Consider the following 26,677-nt stretch of genomic DNA (forward strand, 5'->3'; position numbering starts at 1 on the left):
AGATGTAATGGATAAAGTAGAAATTAACTGGATTATGACCGTGGTGGATTATGACCGTGGTGGATTATGACAGTGATGGATTATGACCGTGGTGGATTATGACCGTGGTGGATTATGACCGTGGTGGATTATGACCGTGATGGATTATGACCGTAGTGGATTATGACTGTGGTGGATTATGACGTAGTGGATTATGACCGTGGTGGATTATGACCGTGGTGGATTATAACCGTGGTGGATTATGACAGTGGTGGATTATGACCGTGGTGGATTATGACCGTGACCGATTATGACCGTGGTGGATTATGACAGTGGTGGATTATGACCGTGACCGATTATGACAGTGGTGGATTATGACCGTGGTGGATTATGACCGTGGTGGATTATAACCGTGGTGGATTATGACATTGGTGGATTATGTCCGTGGTGGATAATGACCGTGACCGATTATGACCGTGGTGGATTATGTGGATACAAGGGCTGTGGAACTAATGCTGATGAAGTGACACTGTAGTAATAATGATTATGTAGTGCAGTAGTGGCTGTGGTAGATTTTATGGATGCAGTGTCTTCAGCAGGTAATGTTATTTTAGTGGATGTGGTTATAACGTGAATAAAGTGGATGTATCAGATAATGTTAATTTTGTGGATGTGGTTATAAAGTGGATGTAGCAGGTAATGTTAATTTTGTGGATGTGGTTATAAAGTGGATGTAGCAGGTAATGTTAATTTTGTGGATGTGGTTATAACGTGGATAAAGTGGATGTAGCAGGTAATGTTAATTTTGTGGATGTGGTCATCACGTGGATAAAGTGGATGTAGCAGGTAATGTTAATTTTGTGGATGTGGTCATCACGTGGATAAAGTGGATGTAGCAGGTAATGTTAATTTTGTGGATGTGGTCATCACGTGGATGCAGCAGGTAATGTAAATTTAGTGGATGTGGTTATAACGTGGATGTAGCAGGTAATGTTAATTTTGTGGATGTGGTTATAACGTAGATAAAGCGGATGTAGCATGTAATGTTAATTTAGTGGATGTGGTCATCACGTGGATAAAGTGGATGTAGAAGGTAATGTTAATTTTGTGGATGTGGTCATCACGTGGATGCAGCAGGTAATGTAAATTTAGTGGATGTGGTTATAACGTGGATGTAGCAGGTAATGTTAATTTTGTGGATGTGGTTATAACGTAGATAAAGCGGATGTAGCATGTAATGTTAATTTAGTGGATGTGGTTATAACATGGATAAAGTGGATGTAGCAGGTAATGTTAATTTTGTTGATGTGGACATCACGTGGATAAAGCGGATGTAGCAGGTAATGTTAATTTAGTGGATGTGGTTATAACGTGGATGAAGCAGGTAATGTAAATTTAGCGGATGTGGTTATAAAGTGGATGTGGTTATAACGTGGATAAAGTGGATGGAGCAGGTAATGTTAATTTTGTGGATGTGGTTATAAAGTGGATGTGGTTATAACGTGGATAAAGTGGATGTAGCAGTTCATCTGGATAACGGAAGCTACAAGTTTCGATTCTTAGCCTTACACAAACTAAAACAAAAATATACCATTGTAAAAGCTTTACCCCCCATGTTTATTAATTCACTAAATCGGGAACACACATATCTTTACAAAGTAAAATAGAACGAGAAAAAAAATCATCCATATATCTTGCTAGTGAGGTGCGGTAGCGTTTGGCTTTCAAACCGGAGGGTCTCGGCTTGAATCCTGATGAAGAAAAGGAATTTTTATTTTCTGGATCTTTAGGGCGCCCCTAAGTCCAACCAGCCCTAATGGGTACCTAAAATTAGTTGGTGAAAATGAAAGGCGGTTTGGTCGTTGTGCTGGCCACAAAACATCCACGTTAACCATGGGACAGAGGAAAAGATAACCTTTACGTCATCTGCCCATGTTCTTAAAGTTGAGCGTTTTCTATCTTGTTAGTAGACATTTCAAATATAAATTCATTCATGATATTTATGACTTTGGCAGCGTGTTATTGTTTTTATTTTTAGTTATATAAATTAGTCACACATTACAATAATATATATACTGCCTTAATTATATCATATACCTACAACATTTAATTACGACTTTGACCTACAAGCTTTAATTTGGACATCAAACTATAAGATTTAACTTGGGAAATATACTTGCAAAATTTAATTAGTGCATTGACCTACAAGCTTTAAGTTGGACACATATCTACAAAATTTAATTGCAACATATATCTACAAAATTTAATTTCGACATAGAACTAGAAGCTTTAAGTAGGACACAGACCTACATGCTTTGAGTAGGACACAGACCTACATGCTTTGAGTAGGACACAGACCTACATGCTTTGAGTAGGACACAGACCTACATGTTTTGAGTAGGACACAGACCTACATGCTTTGAGTAGGACACAGACCTACATGCTTTGAGTAGGACACAGACCTACATGCTTCAATGCAGGACAATCCTACAAGCTTTAACATACGACATAGACCTACAAGCTTTAATGTAGGACATAGGGCTACTGGCTTTAAGTACCGTATCGACCTCCAAGCTTTAAGTAGGACATAGACCTACAAGCTTTGAGTAGAACATAGACCTCCAAGCTTTGAGTAGAACATAGACCTTCAAGCTTTGAATAGAACATAGACCTACAAGCTTTAAGTAGGACATAGACCTCCAAGCTTTAAGTAGGACATAGACCTACAAGCTTTAAGTAGGACATAGACCTACAAGCTTTGAGTAGAACATAGACCTTCAAGCTTTGAGTAGAACATAGACCTACAAGCTTTAAGTAGGACATAGACCTACAAGCTTTGAGTAGAACATAGACCACCAAGCTTTAAGTAGGACATAGACCTACAAGCTTTAAGTAGGACATAGACCTACAAGCTTTGAGTAGAACATAGACCTTCAAGCTTTGAGTAGAACATAAACCTACAAGCTTTAAGTAGGACATAGGCCTACAAGCTTTAAGTAGGACATAGAGCTACAAGCTTTGAGTAGAACATAGACCTCCAAGCTTTAAGTAGGACATAGACCTACAAGCTTTAAGTAGGACATTGACCTACAAGCTTTAAGTAGGACATAGACCTATACACTCTTAGTAGAACATAGACCTACAAGCTTTAAGTAGGACATATACCTACAAGGATGGCTGCCTGGTCGTGCGGTTTGTGCTCTGGACTGTCGTTCAGATTTATCGATGTTCCAGGGCTCAAACCCTGCCCGCTCCCATACCCCGTCGTCCTGCGGGAGGTTTGGACTAGGAAGTCATTATCTTCAACTCTGAAGGAACATCAGAAACATGTAAAACAAACAAACAAGCTTTAATAAGCGCATAAAATGAATTAGGACAAAGACCTATATGTAGAGAAATTGAATATGCTTACGTAGAAGGGAAAAAAAGCAAATTATAATACACTATTGCAAACTCTGTTCTTAACCACTCAGTGCCATTCTACCATAATACTTTTTTTTTCTTTAAGCAGGAAGTTTCTTAGAAGATTCTACTTCGTCTGAACGCAGACCCCTAAATGCAGAATCGATGCTCACATGAAGGGTGTTCTCAGCATCGATACACTTATTATGGATGCCATCAGCATCAATGTTTACAGTATCGAGATTACCAGTATCTGTGTTTCAAGTATTGATATTGCCATTTTTTCTTGTATTATATGGTGTCGCCCAAACACAAAGTATTATACAGAAGAAATAAAGTCACAATTTGTTACAAAAAAAGGCTAATAAAGTATTTACTGTTACATGACTTAAGCGTTGTGGACCTTCTACATAGAACGCATAAGTAAACCAATATGCAAGCCCCACCTCCAACCTGCATCTGTTAAATAAAGACAAGTACTCCGAATAACGGAGGCGCGGTGGCCGAGTGATAAAACCGGAGGGGTCCCGGGTTCGAATCCGTGTAAAGTCTTGGATTTTTAATTTCGGGATCGTTATGGCCCCTCTGAGTTTACCCACCTCCAATGGGAACATGACATTAGTTTGGGAAAAGTAAAGGCGGTTTTGCTGGCCACATTACACCCTAGTTAACCGACCTTTAAGTCGTCTGCTCCATAGATCGCTAGTTCTGAAAAGGAAAAATTCACTGGCCCTGAACTACAAAAACAAAAAAAAACTTGGAACAATCGTTACCTTCAAAAAAAAATAAATTTTATTGTATTTAAAAAAAAAAAGAGAGAATTTGAAATAAACAGATCAAATAAACAAGGTCAAGGACATTTTATTCCAAACTTGTCTTGCCAACTCCAGATCTGAAGAGCAGAAGTTGATGTTCGTATAAACTCACTTTTGTTATCAAAATTACTTTCCCATTTGTTTTTCTATTCTTTTTTCTATTTTATGATACTGTAAGACCGAACCTGTACCACTTATTTTAATCATTTTAAGACTATTCTTTGTGAGAAATACTAAAGAGTCGAATCGGACCATTGCATTCATAGTAATGGTTCATGTAGCTTTAAGCACCTTTTAAAAATTCTTTAGCGATCAATACGGGCTCTGATACTAGTAAGAATAATAATGGCGACGTCTTCAATTCCGAAGATTAAGGATGAGTGCAGTGTTTCACATGACTACGCATACCCAGATTCGACCTGCATTTTTTTACGTATCTCATGCAAACAAATCCGTTGTCGGCATTCGGGCTATTTAAGTTTTCTTTCCGTCTTCTGCGCCTGTCTTCAATAGTGTCTTGTCTTTATGTCTAAATGCGTCTGCCGTTGCTTTTGTGAGAGCTCTACAGCTGCCTCTTTCAAAGACGCCTGTATTATGTGCATAAGGGCACATTTCTTACACCATTTACTAGGTAAGAGTGCTCCTTTGTCCTTAGTGTCAATGTAAGATGGAACGGGTTGCCTGAATCAGCCAGGATATAAAAAAAATGACTTAGTAAAGTTTAAGCCTCGAATTAACATTCTAAATTAACCCCTGCGTTATCTTCTTTTTTTATGTTACGTCCGTGCCGTAAGAAAGTGAAAACAGAGCTGGACATTTATAGTTAGTCCTTATATTAGGGAAGCTAACAATTTGAAGTACAATGGGGAAACAATCGAAGACGATGCAATTAATTTGTGTAATTAATATATATCAAATTGTATTTATTTTTGGTAAAAGGGTTTGTTACTGTAATTATGTTGTTTTTTTTTAATTCTACCAGTGTTTTTTTTTTAAATAGATGGGTTGCCTAACTTTTAACTACCAAAAAATTAATAATAAACGTTAAAATACAAGAAAATTAATATTTTTTTTCCTCACATTGAAAAAGGTGCCGGTACATCGTACCGGTGCGTACAGTCACAAAAAAAAAGCACTGAAAACTACAAAAAATAAAATAGGTTTATTAGATCAGAAAGACAAATTAACAGTAGTTAGTATAGTCCAGAGTTTTGTTCTGTTATTCTTGTAAACAGGTGTAGAAGTTAGCGATAATCTGGCATTTTTGTAGGACGTGACGATAGATCAAAAACAACAATCGGGCAAGCCAGTAGACATAACACAAAGAACAACGGGTGATTGATACTTCCCCCGCTGCGGGGAAGAAGAGGAAACCGTGCCTCATATTCTGTTTGACTGCCCCAGACTGGCTGATCTCCGTCTCGACAGGTCTGGGAAACCCAAAATTCTCGACCTGTATGGCGACATGTATGCACTACGCAAGACAGCAGGGTTTCTGTCCAGGGCTTTTGCAAGAGAGGATTTGAGCCTCTCAAGCCCTCACTCTAATGGAGCTGGTGATGATGTTGGTGATGATGATGATGATGGTGATTGATACTTCATAGCGTGATACAGTGGACGAGGGCGACATCGGACTATTTCCCTTCTATGTAGTCAAACATTCAAAGTAGGACTATCAAGCGTGGGAAGCGTGGTCGAGAGGCCAAGTGAACTTGGCTTGTCTTGGCTCGAGGTTCGACACCCGACTCGGGCAGAGTTGTGTTTACTGAGCGCCTAAAGGCAGCACGGAAAACCAACTCCTAGATACCCCCCTCCCTCCAACTGGTCCACAAATGAGATTGGACCAAAGCGCTCTGAGCATGCTATAAGCATGAAAGTAGCGCTATATAAAAGCTATAAATATATATTCCTCACGTCTGCTGTTTAGCTGATATTTATCGAAGTTAGATCAACATACAAGAATGGATTGATAGAGGTTTTAAACAAGGCAAAAGACAGAGAGGAATGGAGAAAGACGGTCGACAAATCTTGCATGGTGCCCCAACGGTCCAACAGACTAAGGGATAGGTAAAGGTAAAGGGTTATTCGCTATTTATAATTAATTATTGTGTTTGGTATTAAACAAGGGAAACAAATAGTTTTTGACCAATGTGGCGGTATTAGTTGAATTAGTCCCCTTTTTACATTGTAAAGAAAAATAGGTCACCGCTTTAAAATTTGAAACTAATAATAGATATTTATAAAAACATTCTTTTTTCATAAGCACTGCGCCGTCACAGTGGTTAGTGTGTTGGCTTGAGGAGACTTGAGCCCTCGAATTCGAATTCAGGTGGTTCAACTTTTAAAAAACAAATGCATTTAATTAAAAAGCGATCACGGTAACATTCTCCTCTTTTTCCTCCCCCTCCCTCCTTTGTTTGTCCCACCTGGTTGAGACACGTGTAGGATCATAGCGTCAAAAGCGCTAAACAAAAGCAATTGGTCAAAGTATTTCTAATAGCACATATTTATTATTGTTAAGTCTAGATCTATTACACGTTTAATTATAGGGACTGATCCAAACTAATTCATACAACTACACCTAAGGCTAAGCTTTGTTTTATTATTGTTGTTAGTTATTACGTTTCAGCCATTGCTACACAAAAAACACAATAGGATGAACTAAGCAAGTCTGGACAATATTTGTGAATACAATTTCTATCATCTTTATCTGTTCCTCTCTGTCTTTTAACATGGATAGAATTTCATGCAATATCAGGCCCGTCAATTCTTTTATGTTGTCTTCCCATCGCTTTCTCTGTCTGCCTCTTCTCTTTTTTTTTTCTGGTAATGTTCCAGGTAAGTCTTTGCGAGCTCCGAGGTCCTTGTGATATGGACATAAGAGTTATAGTTTAAGTTTTGGGACAGTAGTTAGCAGGTTATCGTGGGAGCCAGTCTCTGTGGCTTTTAGGCTCTTATTAATAACGTGAGTACTGTATCTATAACAAGTGAAGCATTGAGAGTATATGGCTAGCTAGGACAGTTTACCGACACTACTTTATGAAGCAAAGACCTGGAGAACCGCTGTCACCACCATGAAAAAATATAAATCCAGGTATTCATCAATACTTGCCGCAGGAAGATCCTTACATGATTCGTTGGCCAGACGAGATCTCAAATCAGGAGCTGTGACAAACCAGTAGCCCATTGAAGTAGATATTATTCAGAATCCATAACAACAAGGCAAGCCCTCACCTGGAACCCCTAAGAAAAGAGGAACAGGATTAGCAAGAGTACACGGCGCCGCGATTTGGAAACAGATGCCAAGCAGATGGGCGAGACGTGGGGACAGTTAGAGAGACTCGCCCAGAACCGAGACGCCTGGAGGAAGCTGGTTGGTAGCCTATTACCAAGACGGCACCACAGTAGTAGAGATTGCCTACAAAGTTGCGATATCACGCAAACATAATGCTTCGATGCAAGATATCGTTTTTCAGCGGACATGGATGTACATAAAATTTCAAAATAAATAATAATTAATTATATTACATTTGGTAACTTTTCCACCACAAATCCTAGAAATTATGTAGAAATAGAAAGCATGGACATTGCCAATAATCCGGTTATGAACTTTCGCTGTCTTAATTATTTACAACAGTATTGGACCTCGTGGTATCCATCTCTATATTCAGCTTTGATGCACACAAGCAGATATAAGATTTCTGTATTTGGAATTATAAAAATAATTGTATGATAATTTTTTTTAATCCAAGAAAATATGTTCATTTTACTATGTGGAGAGAAGAGAATATTTTATTTATTTAAGAGGTGGGGGCGACAAGTTTTCCTGAGCCAGTCATGAGTTGTCCGTAAAGGATGACTTTCGGGATGCGATTGTCCTGCATCCGGAGAACTTGTCCAGGCCAGCGCAGGCGCCGTTGTCTGAGGACTGTAAGGATTCTGGGAATACCTGTTCGCCCCCACCTTCGTTACATGGATGTAATAAGGCGGGACCTTAAATCAGTGAACATCAATACTGACCATTGGGAAGACATAGCTCTGGACCGCACTAGATGGAGAGAGACAGTGACCAAGATGGCTATGGACAGCGAACAAACATGGGCCTCATCTCTGGAAGAAAAACGTAAAATGCGAAAAATGGCCAGCTCCTCTACCACCAAAGCGAAAGCCACCTTAACCTGCGATATATGTGGACGGGAGTGTCTCTCCAAAATGGGGCTTCACAGCCACATGAAAAAGTGTTCGAGATGAAACATAGTCGCCCTAAGTTTAGTACTGTGACCCACTGATTGTACTAAAAGATAGTGCACATAATATTGGAAATTTTCACGAAACACAGTCTAGGTCTCTAGATAGAATTTCACTGTTGACAAGAGAATTAAAAGAATCGAGCTATAGTTTTAACAATATCTCAATGCGTGGTATTTGTATCAAATCTCGTTTTTTACCGTTAGTTATTTGCCCATTTAAACCAAAACCAGTGACTCATCTGGGCGCATCCATTGCCTTCCGAGACAAAAAGGTGCCATATATTTGCCCATTTGTTTTTAAATAAATCATACAATGAATGTCTTATACCTCCTTCATATTGTAGATAAGTAACGTCTGTATTTCATAAGATAAGATAAGAATACAATGAAATTATAATTCGCAACAAACGAAATATCTTGGACAATATTTTATTCTGACGTACTAAAATTGAGTCTATCATTATTATAACAAAAGAGCCTATCAACACTTTACATTGTTTAGTGAACACACTAAGAAACAACAAAAAAAGCAACTAGCTAGTTGTAGTGTATCACCATGTATGATCTTCAATAAATTCAAAATGTAAGTATCATTGAATAAAGCTCATCAATTAACTTCACATTTACATGTATAGTCAACAGTACGTGGATAACCAGTTTTTGTCCTTGTCGAGAATGTACGCTGGGGCCCCGGGGGACCCCTCACACGTGTCTAACACATTCTTTTTGGAGGGCGACACATCTTGGTCAGTCGAGGGGTCCACTTTGATAGAGACGTGTTTGAACTGACCATGGGGGTGGCTGACCACGGCGATCAGCTTCGTCTCCACGTTCGAATCCTTGTAGTCGTTGAAGAATCGAACTCGGCCACTCTTGTAGGCCATTAAATTGGATGCCAGCTCGTCGGCGAGTTGCAAATCGTGGGTCACGCACTGGAGGTGGCAGATTTCCTTCTCTAAAGTCGCAATCCCAACGCCTTCAAGGGGGACTCCCTGGCTGTCTGCGTTGTCGAATCCGAAGAGGCAGGTGGCGTGGCGCGCTTCATCGTCATCAAACACAACGCTCGAGGAAGTCACGATTTTGATTTCCGCCCAGGAGTTTGCCGGACTACCGGAGGAGGCGCAAGAAGAACAAGGGCATCTCTCATTGCTGGACAGGCTGGTCACTTTCCTGACGTCACAGATTTTCCCAGTACCGATTCTCGGACTATTCTCGTTACAGGGTCTCCTCTTGTTGGGTCGCTCTGGGCTGCAATAAGGAACAGTAACTTTAACAGTCAAGTACCCGAGAAGCTTGATCAATTCTACCAGTTCCTTCTGTCTGAAGTTGAACTGCAGGTCATCAACAGAGAAATCCTCTATCGGTATCAGGTTCGAATGACCCTTGTTCTTCGTGCAATTCTGCATCTCGGAAAGCGAGCTTTCAAGCTCTCCATTCATCTCTAAAATAAAATAAACAAATATAAATTTTGTGATTCATAAGGCAATATTCATGCAATATTCATGCAATATGTTCCTTTATAAAAAGATCTCTTGTAATATTTGTTATTAATATTAGCGGACAATGGTTATGCTTGCCCAGAATGTGACAAAATATGTAGGTCACAGCTAGGGCTGCGTAACCAAGGTAAATACTGCATTCCTCATCAATCTACGGACTCAGACATTATAATTATTATTAGCTCTATAATTTAATGAATTTTTTAAAACATAACCAACCTAACCACAAATATCTAAGTAAATCATATTAGCGAAATTAACAACAGAAAGGGAAGGATGTCTATGTATATATTATATCGGTTGTAGCTAGGAATAGTGTCCATTGTTGACTGATATTGTTACCCATAATGGCGTCCTAATAAACAGCTGATTTTGTCAGTTAGAAACTAGTAGAAGAGCAGGAGTTAAGTGCTTAATCGTTAAATGTTATCTACAAACCACAATCCTTATAATGTCGATCGGTATTCTGTTCAAATTAATGTTCAAACTACTGCCCGCGTATTCTATTCGTCTCGTGACGCATTTCTATCCGGCCTTTCGAAATATTTTCCCACAGTGATAAATCCTAGTTCTGTGCTTTGGTGCATTGAAATGTATTAGCGCTATTATTGCGAATATTTTATATTACACATGAAACATCGTCTTGTAAATAAATCCTATAACTTACATGCTCATTGTTGCATTGTAGAACTTTGTTTATACTAGACTACTATAAAATGATCATCCTAGGTAACATCTTCTTCATTCATTAAGTTATACCCGACTCATTGAATTTAGAAAGCCTTCAGGAGAGAAGACTTAAAAGTAAAGTAGCAATTATACATAAAACACTGAACCATAATCTTCAAATACAAAAAACAAAATTTAATAAAATACTTAGAAAGACACAAAGATAAAGGCACATTCCTCGTACCATATGCTAGGACAAATTTGTACAAATACTCCTTCTTCCCTAGTGCTATTAGAGCATGGAATGGGTTGCCTGAGCTAGTCAGGAAAACCAGTGACTTGGCAGAATTTAAGTCATTGGTTAATATGCATGACTAAATGCATGACGCGTAGGACGTAATCATCTTCTGTTAACGTCTGTATTATATAAGATAAGATTGAATACTACCTATACAAAAGCTATATTGTAATATTGAAAGTTCAAGCCTTGCATAGCACACTATATTTGGAGTTCCATCTTTATGTGTTATATCATTGGTCTGAATCTTGATCTCATAGTTTAGAACTAAAACTAAGTTCTATAGTCATAGTGTTGACTATGTTTGTCTTTTAATAAAGCTGCACAACAAAATAGTCCCTTTAAATCACAGGCTTCATGTAGCACCAGGTAATTAAATGGAGCTTAGGTCGTGACAATGCACCAATCAATGCACCAGCCGCCCCCCCCCCCTCTTTTATAATTATGTACAGAAATCGATACGAATGCTGACAGTGGATCGAACTGAATGACTTCCCTTGTCAACAAAAGAAGAAACGTTTCTGGAACTCACATTTGAATAGAAGTTCAAGCGTTGAATTCGATTGATAGTCCTACAAAAAGTATATCCGAAGTGTACTTCAAGTTTAAAGAATTAACCGATTTTTCTAACAGAGACAGACACAGATGTAATCATAATGATTTAATGTTCTAGACTCAAGTTGGTTATATGTATAATCTGTATTTCTCTTTGAAAGTTTACAAATATTTCGTTTATGTAGATACAAAATAGAACTTAACAAAGATATACTCTTTTTTTTTCAGCACGGGACCATTATCAGGCGTGGTCACTAGGTGGTCAGCCTACTAGAAACTCGGTACTGATTCTAATCAAATGCCGCTAAAAAGTGTAGTTCTAGGTTTACAAAGTCTATTGTCCAAATGTGTTTACCAGCCATTGATCAACGCGTTCTCACAGAGACATACACTATGAATACAAAATTTTAACTTAATCCGAGAATGAGAAGTGTTAGAAAAAGGAAAGTGTAAACAAATCCATCTAGACAGACACAAAGACAGACAGACTGCGTGAGTTATTAACAGCTTTGTAAAAGGAGTAGGGCACAACCGTACACAAATACACGGATATTAACTCTTTCTCTCCTAACTGACGATACCAACGTTGATTCCACCAGAATTTGGTAAATAATTCTGGAGAGAAAGAGTTATAGATAGCCAAACGGCCGTTGCCTGACCGGGATCTATTTATTAAAAACTTTTGGATATTTCGGATTATCCATTAATCATCCTCAGTCCAACCAATCGATCTTCTACGCGAGTCCTATAAGGAATGCTAAGGATTATAAATGTTGTAATGTAATAATTATTATCTACTTACTTTTCAGAATTCAAAAATTAAAAGATGTATGTTGTGTATGTATTTAACATAATAAATAATGTAGTACAATTTCAAGAAAGGCAACCTACCTTGGTCGTCTGTGTCCATCTATTATGGGAGTTACTTCCTCCTGAAACCAAATACATAAACAGAATTAATCCCAAAATAAAATCCGATATTGATTAACTGGGAAGAATGTATCGAGTGACGTTAGAAGCTAACTATAACTTCCCCTACACTGGCAAAGTGCTTTGAAAATCTCGGGACAAAGGTAACACACTGACCTTATGCCGTCAGAGATCAGCCATTTCAATGTCACGGAAACTATACGACAGACAAGCGAGTGGCAAGGTCGTGGAAAGGTTGAATATTGAATAAAAGCAAAATGTGGGCGAAGAAAATAAATTGCAATTAAGTTAGAATTTCTTCTTTCGTTAACACGCGTGCTAAGTCTCATACAGTGTACCGTAACTAAGAAATGCACTGGAAGAACTTTGAAATGATAGGTCAGCTGTTCTCGAATTTTGTTCTTACAACTCGACCCCCCCCCCCCCCCCCCGGCCAAAAAAATGTTTTTAATACGAAATATTTTTCAAGCAATTCTAATCATTCGAATTTCGCAATTTTTAGGACGCCCGTAAGTCCGACCAACCCTTAATGGAGGGGGGGGGGGGGCTGACCTTCGTAGGGGAATGTAAGGGCGTTTGGTCGATGTGGTGGCCCCCAGTTAACCGTCAGCAAGAGAATGGGCTCATGGACAGCAGGGTCTGAAAGAGGGGTACTTTACTTTTTTTCTTTTTTTAATTACAAATCATACATAGTCAATTACTGTTCTATTGTTATTTTTATTATGGTTTACAATTTCTATTATACAGATAAATTTATTGTTTTAGAATTGGTATTATACAGATAAATTTATTATGTTTTAGAATGAAACAAAAAAAAAAGGTGATGTAACAATTTCAGATCTTGCGATCTAAGGGGCAGATCTTGTAACGGTCATGTCTAGTTCTACGGGCCACTGTTAACGTGTACGTGACGGTATATCAAGTGGTCAGCCTAACGACAAATCGCCTTTACTTTACCCACCTAATGTCACGTAACCATTATAAGTCCGAAAAAATATGGAAATTTAGAATACCAAAAATTAACCTGATTTTAACCCCAGACCCCCCCCCCCCCACACTGCTAGGAGGGCAAACACTGCAACATTGTTACAATGAGAATACATATTTAAGAAACACTATTCTTTTTGTTATTCTCGCTCGATACAAATATTACTTCAAAAAGAAAATAACGTCCTACGCATGTCACGTGTCAATCTAGTCATGCGTGTTAATTAATGACTTCAACTCTTGTACGAAATTGTTCAACTGCTAGCGTATGGAATAAGAAATATGTCTCTATTATTACAATCATCACTTTGTATTTATATTGAACTTTATAACTGCAGTTTCTGCGGTCGTCAGGATTCGAACATGTAACATGTGTTTAGCTTCACGCGCTATCGACAAATCATGTATGGTGATGAGGAGAGGAAAGAGCCTTTACTGAACCGACCTCCATTCGTTAGCCCCCCCCCCCACTTCGGATTGGTAATGCTCATTATTTCGCTTACTAAAACATGCTTACCATCAACCTATAATTAGAAAAAGGGAATTCCTCATTTCAAGACCTGTCAAAAATGAAAACACAAAACAAGCAAAGAGACGTCGATGACGTCAAATCATCAAATAAACAATGTCCCTTTTAAAGCAACATTTCATTTAAACTAGGCTTTGCAACATGATTTGTTATATTTATCATGATTTATTTAAAAAAACTTATATCAACACTGTCCGTCTGTATGTCTGACTGGTGCAAACATTGTACAACTTAGTTCTACCCCTTCTCGTCCAGTTGAAACTCTGCCAACAGGGGCGTAGCTAGGAACTTTCGTTTGGGGGCTCCGGAGGGGGGCTTGACCTCTTAGGGGGCCCCTGCATTTTGCGTAAGATTTAATTTCTAATTTAAAAAAAAACTTTGGGGGGGGGCCTCAATAGGGTCACTGGGGGATTTTCAAATTCTTCCCCCTGCTCATCCCCCCACCCTAGCTACGCCACTGAAAGCCAACCTGCCTCTATAGTTCCAAATCAATAAATTTTAAGTTTCGATATGTTGATTTGACACAGGGCTGTGTGTCAACTGCTTAGGTCACCTAACAAAACTTGATTCTTAAAAGGTGCCGCAGTCATGTGTTGCTGACATCAGTTTCTTTAATGACCCACTTCGCCCAATCGCCCCTTCCCCGCTCACCGTTTTGACCTGGATTGAAGGCAAATGTTTAACTACAAGAGGGGGTGTGGTGCCTGTGTGGTAAAGCGCTTTGCTTACGAACCAAAGGGTTTCGGTATAAAATCTCGGTGAATTTGAATTTAGGGACTTTTAGGACGCCTCTGAGCCCAATCAACTCCAACGAGTACCTGACACTAATGGGGGAACAGTAAAGGCGGTCGTTGTGCTGGCCACATGACACCCTCGTTAACAGTTAGCCACAGAAACGGATTCCCCTTTACATCATCTGCCCTATAGATCGCAAGGTCTACAAGTGGAACTTTCATTTTACTTACTTATATAGAAACGAGACTAATATCAAGGGGTCAATTTCACTACCATCTTTACCTAACAGTTGAAAGAACTCTTCGAATTGTTAATTCTGTTTGCTGTCTAGGGGGCTGCTGCCGATATGATGTTTTATTTATATGATAACTTCATGAGAAATAAGGCTCTTGAAATTGTGTGTGTGTGTTTCTTATCTTCTTATCTTATATAATACAGACGTTACTTCAAAAAAGAAGATGATTACGTCCTACGCGTCATGCATTCAGTCATGCATATTAACCAATGACTTAAATTCTGCCAAGTCACTGGTTTTTCTGGCTAGCCCAGGCAACCCATTCCATGCTCTAATAGCACTAGGGAAGAAGGAGTATTTGTACAAATTTGTCCTAGCATATGGGACGAGGAGTGTGCCTTTATCTTTGTGTCTTTCACAGTATTTTATTAAATTTTGGTTTTGTATTTGAAGATTATGGTTCAGTGTTTTATGTATAATTGCTACTTTACTTTTGAGTCTTCTGTCCTGAAGGCTTTCTAAATTTAGTAATTTAGTTTCTGTATCTGTTGCGGCTGTTTAGAAGTCTATAGTTACATAAAAATGCTTTTCAAATGGTAACATCAATGACTCATGAACTACCGAAATGTTTAGTGCTTTAAGTTTAAAAAAAAAATGTCGCCAGAGATTAAGACGACTGATATGCTTAGCGTTATCACCAGCGCAGCGACAGAAACATTTGTCTTCCGGGTACCCTGACCTGGTCTGATGTTGGTGAATCTAATCTTAGAAAATACAGACGCTACTTCAAAAAAAAGATGATTACGTTCTTCGCTTGTCCCGTAGGTCAATCTAGTCATGCATGCTAATCAATGACTTAATTTCTGTTAAGTCGATGGTTTTCCTGGCTGATTCAAGCAACCCATTCTATGCTGTAGTAGCACTTAGGGTAGAAGGATACGGACCAAGAAATGTGGCTGTACACAGTGGCGTAGCTATGGTTGGTGCGGGGGGGGGGGAGACGCGTCAAAATTTGAAAATTCCCCCCAAATGAGTGCCCGAAATGTGTCTTTACAGTGCATATCACGTCATTTTCTCATTTCATTATGACGAATGCCAAAATGCAGGGGCCCCTAAAGAGGTCACGCCCCCTCCCCGGCCCTCAGATCCCTACTTACGCCACAGTCTGCACATGGATAAACAAATGTATGTAAACCAACAGACTTGAACCAAAAGTTATATTCTACCGAAGTTTACAAGGCCATCTGTCCCATTGATTTATTATCAATATCTTCATAAACATTATTATTATCATAACTTATAATAATGTTTGTAGATGTGGGGGGTGTATCATCGCTATTTATCATCACCATCAATAACATTTTTATTATCACTAAATTGTTAGCTAATCGAGAATTATTAAAGGGGCAATTCATAGACATGAATAAATATAGACTGGCCAATTAAAGAGTTTTATGAAACGAAAATTTGTGACTTACAATTTTGTGTACTTTATTATACAGCATTTATGAGCAGTATAAAAGTGCTTTTTTAACTTTGATACACACCTATATATATATTGTAAATAAGGAGGCAGTGTAGTTTTGTTTAATCTCTAAGAATGAAGATCATGTAACTTTTCATAATTCGGAAATCCGAATACATTAGATATACATGTTTTCAAGTTACATGAAGTTACTTCCTTTTTCCAGTCTATATTTATTTATGTCTATGGGACAATTCATTGTAATCTCCCTTTTAAACTAATTTAAAAAAAAAACACAGGAAATGAAACCATACTTACCTATGTACGAACAAAGACCTGTATTCGAATAATGATGAGTTATTCTTGTGTAGACCACACCCGGTCCTCTAAAAGTGCATACGACTTATCTAGCTACATGCACAATCCAGTAGAATAGAAAAATACAACATTGTAAACACGATGAATATGCCAGGTCTAGTGGGTGGGGGAGTGAGGGGGTGAAAGGTGAAGGTCATGCTAACCACCAATTGACTGCCGCTAACATAACGTCAAATGAAAGAAAATAACTTCGCTGTGTTTCTGTGGGGGTCAACAACAAATTACTAATAGCTTGGGGGAATTACCGTTTCTAATTTTAGCTATATAGAGGGCTATCTTCCTTAAAAACTGCTAAAATGTTTTAAAATAGAAAATGATTGATTCAAGTCAACACATTTGATAACCTCAGTGGAGATATGTGTGTATATGTTTATTGAACTTTATTCATAGGCTTAGCTGCCGGATTTAAGTTTGAGGAGACCCTTGTCAAGTATTTTGCATAGGGCCCTACTCTCATCTGAGGGCTCTAATGAAAATTGAATTAATTAATGCTAAGGACATGATACATTAGAAGTAGACCTTCGTGTCCGTCTTATAACAATTTCCATCCTTTTTATTTAAATACTTTGTATGCATTTTTTAATAAGTTTTTTTTAGTTGTTGAGGCTCCCAATAAAGAATAAGGGCTATGCGGCTTCAGTGTGCGTATAGACTAGTATATTACCTCTCAGCTTGTCGCTTTCATCATCAGTATGTATTGTAACTCACTTTTGATCCCTTCAATTATGCAATTAGGATATCAAACAAGCAATATATATTTTTTTTTCAGTGCATTTGGATTAGCCTTATCTAACGAAAGAATTCGGTACTTTCAACTAGATCTATATGTCTCAAAACAGGTGGAAGTGTTATTTCCTAATAAAACTCTTGTGGTCCACATAATGGTGCTGTGAGGCTAGCAAGATGATTGATAACTCTGAATTTCCCCTACTTAGGAATAATTGTCATTCTGAGTGAAAATGGCGAATGATCACGAGAGAGAGAGAGAGTGAGAGAGAGAGAGAGAGAGTGACAAAGAGTGATATAGGGACAGAGAGAGAGAGGGAGAGACTAGAGAGGGGGAGGGGCTGCCCACATCAGTTCATTGAGTGACAGCTAAAAGATAATAAAAAATCATAACTAAAGAAAAATAACTTTAATCAACTCACATTTATAATGCTAACCCATCTTATATTCTTATCTTATATAATACAGACGTTACTTCAAAAAAGAAGATAGTTACGTTAACGATAATTGTTAATCAGTGACGTAAACTCTGCCAAGTCGTTAGTTTTCCTTTATGATTCAAGCAAACCACTCCATTCTCTAATGGCACAAGGGATAGAAGTAGCACTTGTACGAATTTGTCCTAGCGTATGAAATAAGAAATATACCTCTATCTTCGTGTCTTTCCGAGTATTGTATTAGGTTTTAGTTTTCTATTTGTAAGTTATGATTAAGTGTTTTATGTACAATCGCTACTTTACTTTTTATTCTTCTGTCCTGAAGTGTCTCTAAGAGATTTTACTAAAGGTTTTACTCTAATCAAATTGGAATACTCGTTTGTTTTAAATCTCTCTATTCTATTTTGTACTTTTTCTAGTTGTTTGATGTTTTCTTGAGTGGATGGATCTCAAACAGAGGATGCATACTCTAATATTGGCCTACCTACAGTAATTATCATAACCCAACAAAAAGACTAACAACACATTGTAATATACGTTTATTATGGAAGGCGTGGTTGTGTTGACACCATTAGTAATTAATGATCAAGTAATTAATTTATTGAATCCAATATCCATTTCCAAATGTTATGCTCCGTAGCGTGGCAGCGTACTAGTATTTCCATTAATTCATAATTCACTATTTCGTGAGTTCATTAATTCATCCAGTACCCACTAACGTTACCCTGATTGGTACTACCACTGTGTAAGTGACAGAATCCGACGCCCAGCCGCCCTAAAATGTAAACAGCAGCCCCGCTGCTCCCTGGGCAGGTGTCTGTGGTATAAGTGTACGCAGTTTCTGCTTCTCTGACAGAATTTTTAGCAGTCCATTCCCCGACAGTCACCTGCTTCGAACACCCGTGAGGATGGGAGACTATGATGACCAGCCTGTGTTCATCCCCTGCCATCCGGTATTTGTTGTAGATCTTTGCGTTCAGCTTCATCAGACTGATTCTAGCTTGTGTTATCTTTTCGACTAATCCCACGTCGTGGGTGACGCAAATGATTTCACACACGTCTCCATGGTGATCAGCCACGCCGATATCTACCCCCTCCAGATCAACAGTCAAACCGTCCCGTAAATGTTCCTCACTGTCATAGCCGAATCGGCAGCTCGTGTTTCGAGCTTCGTGCTTGTCGAAGACGACATGCCGAGCGGTGTAGACTGAAACTCGACCCCATGTTTTGTTTCCGACTCCGGTGCATTTGGAGCATGGGCAAGGTGTGTTGTCAGAGTCTTTAAACACCCGGGTGCTCCAGGCCCGTCCTGTTCCCGTCCGCGTTAAGGGCCTCCCTTGGTAGTTATAGAAAGGGAACGGTTGCAAGTCGTCTGCGAAGAACTGCGGTCTGTCCAAGCTGGTCTGAGTACAGCATATCCTCACAGTGAGAGATGCGTTCAGCTTCACGGTCTGAACAATGTCCTCGTCGCCGTATTGCAAAGGGAGGTCAGAGGCGGTGAAGCTGGGTAACGGGATAAACTTCGAGTGATTAGGGTTCTTGGTGCATCTACTGCGATACACATGTAGGCCTGCCTCACCGTTAAAGGATACCTCACACTCGTGGTTACCTGCAAAGTATGCATCAAAATACGAGACAGTTACTAGATTTTGTCTAGATCTATAGAGCTATATCAAAAACATTTGTCACAAGTATATATTGTTGTGAAGTGTGTGTATGTTTTTATGGCGACTTTGGGAAGAGATTAACAATTGGTTTGTGGCTATGTAGTGTGAATGATGCAAGATTAGCGGCATTTATCGTCAGCTGTCTTGGCTAGGACACAGACGGCTCCAGATTGCCAGAGTGAAAAGACGTGTTTTTATAATGAAATTTATTTAAAATACCATTTTATATTATTCCAAAGTCTACTATATTTATTTCATTTCATCTCAAGTTGAATTTGTCTATATTATAACAAAGGTTACATTTAGATTTGCTAAAAAAATAATTTATTCAAGTTTTTTCAAGTTTTACGAAACAGCGGTTTAGATGACTACCAGCAGTTTGGTGCTACAAGTCAACGATCGTCAACGATATATCTCAAACGTATGTATCAAAATTAAACTGAAGCTTTTTAAATTAAAAGTATATATCAAAACTATATTAACTATATAACTATATAAATATCAAAAGTATATTCCAATGAATGTTCCACAAGCATTTTGTCAAAATTATATATCAAAGTTCATATTTAGAATATGTCTCAATATATTTATGTTTACTATATATTAAAACTTAAAAGTGAACATCAAAAGATATAGAACTAAGTTGTAGAGGCCTGCGATTGTAGGAGGCTCTCCCCAAGGCAAAAGACAGAGAGGAATGGAGAAAGACGGTCGACTAATCTTGTGTAGTGGCCTAACGGTCCAACAGACTAAGGGATAGGTCAAGGGTGAACTAGGAACACGTGTAAGACGTAATCTTTTTGAAGTAACGTCTGTACTTTATAAGATAAGATTTATCCCGTTTCTGGCTTTTATTTTCTCGTAATTTATCAATGACAAAGAGTTTGTGAATGATTATTTGGAACTGTGGTAGAAATTGTTTAATTATTGAGATCTTTCATTTTGAATTTTACTTTCAGTGTCTTTGCTTTCTGCATCTCTTTCTGTTTTATTTGTTGATGTTTTTTTTCTTACAAGACTTTTCGTAACTTTCTCTGTCTGTCAGCTAGAGCACGCTATTTCTCTCACTTCACAGTGGAGCTTTGAAACTTTGCACAATTCGTAGATCGTGGTTATCATTGAGCTAGATATAGAAAAGGGGGATAAATCTCACAGTATTGAGAGATGTGGCAGTAAATAAGATTTTTTTTTATTTTTTAAGTACTTTTTAATTATTTGAATTGTTTTATTAAATATCTGCAATTATTTGTATTAGTTATTTACAATGTAGGTCACAGATGAGGCTGAGTAGCCAGGGGGAAATACGGCCTTTCTCACTTATCTTCGGACTCGAAGACACGCCTTATTATTATGTTAGAAACATACGAATATTCGTTCTCTGGCACTGCCAAGGGTCGAGTTTCGTTTAAGAGAAAAGAAACTCATTGTAGTCCCTTTATCAGTGTCCACTGACAAATGTTCTGGTGATGTGGCAGGTCTGCAGAAGTACCGCCCTCTGACAGGCAACGAGAATGCTCCTGGAATGTTAAGAGCCTTGAATGTATCTGTGAGGTCAGTTGTTATCATCCCCTCGGTTTAAATAACAATGGGGTATATCTTATCTTCTTATCTTATATAATACAGACGTTACTTCAAAAAAGAAGATGATTACGTCCTACGCGTCATGCATATTAACCAATGACCTAAATTCTGCCAAGTCACTGGTTTTCCTGGCTAGCTCAGGCAACCCATTCCATGCTCTAATAGCACTAGGGAAGAAGGAGTATTTGTACACATTTGTCCTAGCATATGGGATGACGAATGTGCCTATATTGCTAATACTATTATTATTATTATTTATAATTTCATTAACAATTAACTAAACTCGGTATTATTATATCTAGAATGTTTAGCGCATAAATAGATATAGATCTAGTACCTTGTAAAAGATTTAATTCTGTTCTAGCCTGTGTAGTCGTGGTCCCTGGGCCTTCGATATCACTCATTCTAGTTCTTATACGACTCTGTAATAAACAAGCAACGAATAGCTTATGATTTCTGCACGTCTAATTCTATTAACTAAGACCACACCATTCTCAGGAACCTAAAGGCTGGAGTTTCTATAGCTTATCACAAGAGTGACTCTTATCACAACACGCTACATTGGCTTAAAGAAGCGCTAGGCTCTGCTAAGCCTGGGAATTCTCTATATATAGCAGTACTGGGATATCCGTTGTTGTTTTGCACACATATTTCCATTTGTAACAGCCCCCATTGTGAAAGTAACTTTGTTTCGTTCATACAACGTTTCACTTCCGTGTTTTGATGACACGCTAAGCGAATGTGTAGAGACACTGTGCAGTAGTAGAGGCTATAAATCTATGTAGTTACATCATAGACTATATATATGAGTTACATTAAATGCATGCATATGGTCTAAATTCAATACAAAATAAAGGAGGACATGAATAATGAATTTGTGCTTATATGTATATAATTGTATTTATGTTTACAAGCTCCCATTTGTAAGTATCAAAGTTCCAAATGAAAGAAAAAAAGCTCTTGTATTTATGTATGTCTGTCCTGTGTTTATGTATATAAGCTCCTGTATTCATGTACGTAATCTCCTGTATTTATGTATTTAATATACTGTATTTATGTATTTGAGATCCAGTATTTATGCATATAAGGTCCTGTATTTATGTATTTGAGATCCAGTATTTGTGTATTTAAGATCCTGTATTAATGTATTTAAGATCCAGTATTTACGTATGTATTACTTCTGTATTTCTGCTTTTATTATATTTCAAGTTGTATTGTGAAGGTATTGTCTTTTGTTAAAAAAATTTTAAAAATGTTTTTCTTGTTTGCGATAAGGTTTGTGACTGCAATGAATCAACGCTGTACCGAATTGGAAGACGGGAAAGCAGTCAACAACTTCTGTACACAGACCCATAATAAAATAAATGAAATTGGATCATGTTTTTCGTATCCAGAAATTGTGGTCTTCTTGCTAAGACATTTGGGTTAATGTCCTCGTTTGTGGTCATTCCAATGAGCTGCTTCTGTATTCATCATCATTATCACTCCTTTGAGTTCCTCATGGAACATAGGGCCTCGACAAAAACACGCCACTCTCCACGGTCTCTTGCTAGCTTTTTGATGGTTTCCCAGTTCTTCCTTGTCTTCTCTGCTTCTTCAAGTACACTGCGTCGCCATGTTCTTTTTGGTCTTCCTCTGCGTCTTGTTCCCTGGGTTCCACTCTAAGGCCTGCCTAGCTCTGTTGCCGGTATCTTTTCTAAGGGTGTGACCAATCTATCTCCACTTCCTCTCTAAGATCTGGACAGAAAAATATAGAAGTGCTTCTGTATTAGTTGATGAATATTGGATGAAATTATATTCGTATGTGAGTGGGATCTGAGTTGGTCTACGCACAAAATGGTTCAATATCCAGTCGGGAATATCCAAGAGAAGAGTATCTTCAAATCTTTGGTTTAAGGTCGTCATAGAACAGTGCGTAATAGACACATTAAACAATAGTGTGGGGTGGGTCGATTATTATTCGAATTACACGATCAGATCAACTAGGGGTCCGCGGATCAGTTTGAGAAACACTGAACAAATTTACTTACACAATCTACAGCATTAAAGTCCAAAGCACAGATATAAGAATATAAGAGGACAGCAGCTAAACGCTGGGACATTTGACATGAGTCTGACAAACAATAGGGCACTTATATTCGTACCATCTGCAGTCAATAGGATGATTTGATTATATCATTTATTCCTAGACAGATTACATTAGAAAGTATTACTATTCTCCCCACCATTGTTTTCTATTTTTAGCCTTTACTGCATACATAAATTTCGGTTATTAAACTAAAGTGATCCCTTTTTATTGTAAGCTGCCTGTGTGTTCTGTTCTCCCACCCAGTAATGGTGTCGTTAGAAACCCATAGTCCTAAAGCTACCAAAACTAATTTCTTTAAAACAACGTTACAAAGACAGTTTGTGTGGAGATGCAAACTCACAATCGGCCCCCAATTGGTCGACCCAGGCAGGTAAAAAGGCAGGTTTCAATATTTTCAGAAAGAATATCAGGAATGAAATTGTATCAAAGACAAATGACTGAGAAAAATGGAGAAAGAAGATCTTGTGTGGTACCCCAGCGGTTCAGCAGACCAAAGGATAGGTGAAAGTGAATGTGAAGTTGGATGTGAACTTGGCCTAACTGATGTCTTATAATGAATATCTAATTGATCTCATTGTTTTGTAAAGGGTCAATCTCTTATTCAAATCCTCAAGAAAAAAAAAACATTTCCGTAAAAAAAAAAGGCTTTTAGTTAAGTGCTCTATGGTTGTAGTACAACTCTGCAGTTCACGCGATAATATGAAAAACTACTTATTATTTGTTTTTTTTAAATTATATCCAACTTATATGCATACTAAATAGATTTTTTCTCTTGAAAAAAAAAGTGTTTTTTTTTTAATCTAGTATTTGTTTGACAGAACTTACAAAACAAAAAATAAATAAAAAATTTTGACAAAAATTCTTTAACTATTTGCATAAATGTGTTATGGTAGTTCATAGCTCCCCTCCCCCCCTCCCATTTAAGAGCCTCCTGTGTTCGTTACTATTAATAGTGAATAGATGTAAAAGTGGTGTATTTTTATGAAAAAACTGCTAGCATAAATGATTTTAAAAATTAGACTTTTCGCTTTCATAAAAGAAAAAAGGAGCCTTTGCATCAGAACTTTGAATAGTCTAACTATTATGATTTCGGATTTTCACTATCTTGTCTAGTTTACGAGATCTAAACGGGACGGACGGACGCACATTCCACACAAAACTAATAGCGTCTTTTTCCCTTTCCGGGGTGGCTAAAAAGTAATAGATTTTTATTAAATCGCTCCATCGGCACATAACACAATTAGAGCTGGGTGGAGCACCCTTAAAAGTACTGAAATTAGAAATCCCACTCTTCACCAGAATTCGAACACCGGACCCCTGGTTCGTAAGCCAAGCACTTTACCACTTGTCCACCGGGTCATACTCTTCATGCCTAAAAATTGTTAAAGAGAGTGTTAACTATGCCGCTGTTTATCCTGCAGACCTTCACCACTTTCACATTCACCACTTTCACCTTCAACACTTTCACCATCAACACTTTCACATTCATCACTTTCACATTCACCACGTTCACCTTCACCACTTTCACCACCAACACTTTCACATTCACCACTTACACATTCACCACTTACACATTCACCACTTACACATTCACCACTTTCACATTCACCACTTTCACCTTCACTACTTTCACCTTCACCATTTTCACCTTCACCGCTTTCACATTCACTACTTTCACATTCATCACTTTCACATTCACCACTTTCTCATTTACAACTTTCACCTTCACCACTTTCACCTTCACCACTTTTACATTCACCACTTTTGCATTCACCACTTTCACATTCATCACTTTCAAATTCATCACTTTCACATTCACCACTTTCACATTCACCACTTTCTCATTTACCACTTTCACATTCACAACTTTCACCTTCACCACTCTCACATTCACCACTTTCACATTCACCACTTTCACCTTCAACACTTTCATCTTCACCACTTTCATCTTCACCACTTTCACATTCACCACTTTCACATTCACCACTTTCACCTTCATCACTTTCACATTCACCCCTTTCACATTCACCACGTTCACCTTCACCACTTTCATCATCACCACTTTCACCTTCACCACTTTCACCTTCACCACTTTCACCTTCACCACTTTCACCTTCACCTTTCCCTTAGTCTGTTAAACCGTTTTTGGGACCACACAAGATTTATTGACCGCCTTTCTCCATTCGTCTCTGTCTTTTGCCTTGGATAGAACCTCTTTCAATGGCACTCATCTTCATTCTTTTATGTTGTCTTCCCAACGCTTTTTCTCTGCTTCCTCTTCTTTTTCCTGGTACTGTTCCCTGTTATCTAGCAAACAGCTTAACAAACATTTCACACCATAGGGACCAAATCACTAAAAACAGGGGAATTAAAATCTTACTCTTGCATCATGCTTCATGCATAGTAAGAGTGTAGCCATGCCAAATACAACGCGACTACCCGAGTGCGTTTGTTAAACAAGGCCTCAACACTGACCTGTGACGTCGCAATATGTGGGTAGTTTAGAGCAATAGCTGGCTGCCACGTCGTAAGTACCAGATGTAGCTACGAGCCATTTGTTTAGAAAGCCCACAAGTTGTGACGTTGTAGTTCACTGTTTAGGCCTCTTCAATAGCAATCGGTCTCGGACTACACAGTGTAAGGCAGCGGTTCTCAACCTTTTAAGCTCGGCGACCCCTTTTTACAATACCCTACACTGCCGCGACCCCCCCCCCCCCTTTTCAACATACACATACAGAAATAGAAGAGTAGACAATAACAATCCATATTATCAATGGTCTTAGGCGACCCCTGGCAAATCGTCAATCGACCCCCAAGGGGGTCGCGACCAAAGGTTGAGAACCTCTGGTGTAAGGTATTTAACAATCAGGGCCAGCCTTATGCATTGTGAACCTAGGTCTAGTATCTCTAATTTGTGGGGGTTTCGTACAGGTCTTTTAGAAAAAAATTGCTTGATAAAATCTCAAGTATAGAACCGCTCTTTAGGTATATGTCTACAGTGTGTTATATTAATAATAATAATATTTATAATAATTAATAATAAATATATAGTATATTTGTATTTAGGCTTTTGAAAAAAGTGTACTCCACTTACTGAAATTCAGTAATTAAATAATACACGAAATCCCTAATCAACAAATTATTTATAAAATAATTTTTTGATGCTGTTTACGATTTGAAGGTTATTAAATTCAATTACAAACCTCCTAAACGACGACGTGGGATTGAGGCATTCAGGTTTCAAACCCGGAGCCCTCGACGACGGGACAGCTTTAAGAATTTAGATCATGCATGACTTAGAATAAAAGAAGATACAACCAAAAAACAAAAAAAAAAAAAAAAATAAGATTACAAAGAGAGTTTGTGTTATCACAAAAACTCAGAGGCGACCACAACAACAACAAAAAAAAAAAAAAAAAAAAAACTTAACTCTTTAGACTTATTTTGTTTT

The 26,677-nt window shown here is 38.1% G+C and overlaps 3 protein-coding genes across 4 annotated transcripts in view; 1 reads left to right on the top strand and 2 right to left on the bottom strand.

Annotated features, from left to right (window-relative positions):
• Nucleotides 1-3,737, top strand: part of LOC106055995 (uncharacterized) — a 47,154-nt gene extending 43,417 nt beyond the window's left edge. Inside the window, exon 21 of the mRNA XM_056017833.1 lies at nt 3,491-3,737. Within this exon, the coding sequence (XP_055873808.1) occupies nt 3,491-3,521 (31 nt within the window). The 3' untranslated portion in view covers nt 3,522-3,737. The remainder of the gene's footprint in view (nt 1-3,490) is intronic.
• Nucleotides 3,738-8,859: 5,122 nt separating this feature from the next.
• Nucleotides 8,860-16,842, bottom strand: LOC106074732 (uncharacterized). Of its 2 annotated transcripts, none has more exons than XM_056017493.1 (3): nt 16,667-16,842; nt 12,359-12,399; nt 8,860-9,887 (listed from the first exon to the last, which is right to left on the bottom strand). In XM_056017493.1, exons 2-3 carry the CDS (start codon nt 12,375-12,377, stop codon nt 9,082-9,084), a joined length of 825 nt encoding a protein of 274 aa, XP_055873468.1. In that variant the 5' UTR covers nt 12,378-12,399; nt 16,667-16,842; the 3' UTR covers nt 8,860-9,081. The 2 variants fall into 2 exon arrangements, with proteins under 2 accessions (XP_055873468.1, XP_055873470.1); XM_056017495.1 differs by lacking the exon at nt 16,667-16,842 and adding an exon at nt 12,554-12,572.
• A 1,542-nt stretch (nt 16,843-18,384) lies between these two features.
• LOC106074731 (uncharacterized) lies at nt 18,385-21,735 on the bottom strand. Its single transcript, XM_056017847.1, has 2 exons — nt 21,475-21,735; nt 18,385-19,498 (listed from the first exon to the last, which is right to left on the bottom strand). Exons 1-2 carry the CDS (start codon nt 21,539-21,541, stop codon nt 18,585-18,587), a joined length of 981 nt encoding a protein of 326 aa, XP_055873822.1. The 5' UTR covers nt 21,542-21,735; the 3' UTR covers nt 18,385-18,584.
• Nucleotides 21,736-26,677: the final 4,942 nt, after the last annotated feature.

This window comes from Biomphalaria glabrata, chromosome 18 (assembly GCF_947242115.1).
Source record: "Biomphalaria glabrata chromosome 18, xgBioGlab47.1, whole genome shotgun sequence".
NCBI classification, from domain to species: Eukaryota; Metazoa; Mollusca; class Gastropoda; family Planorbidae; genus Biomphalaria; species Biomphalaria glabrata.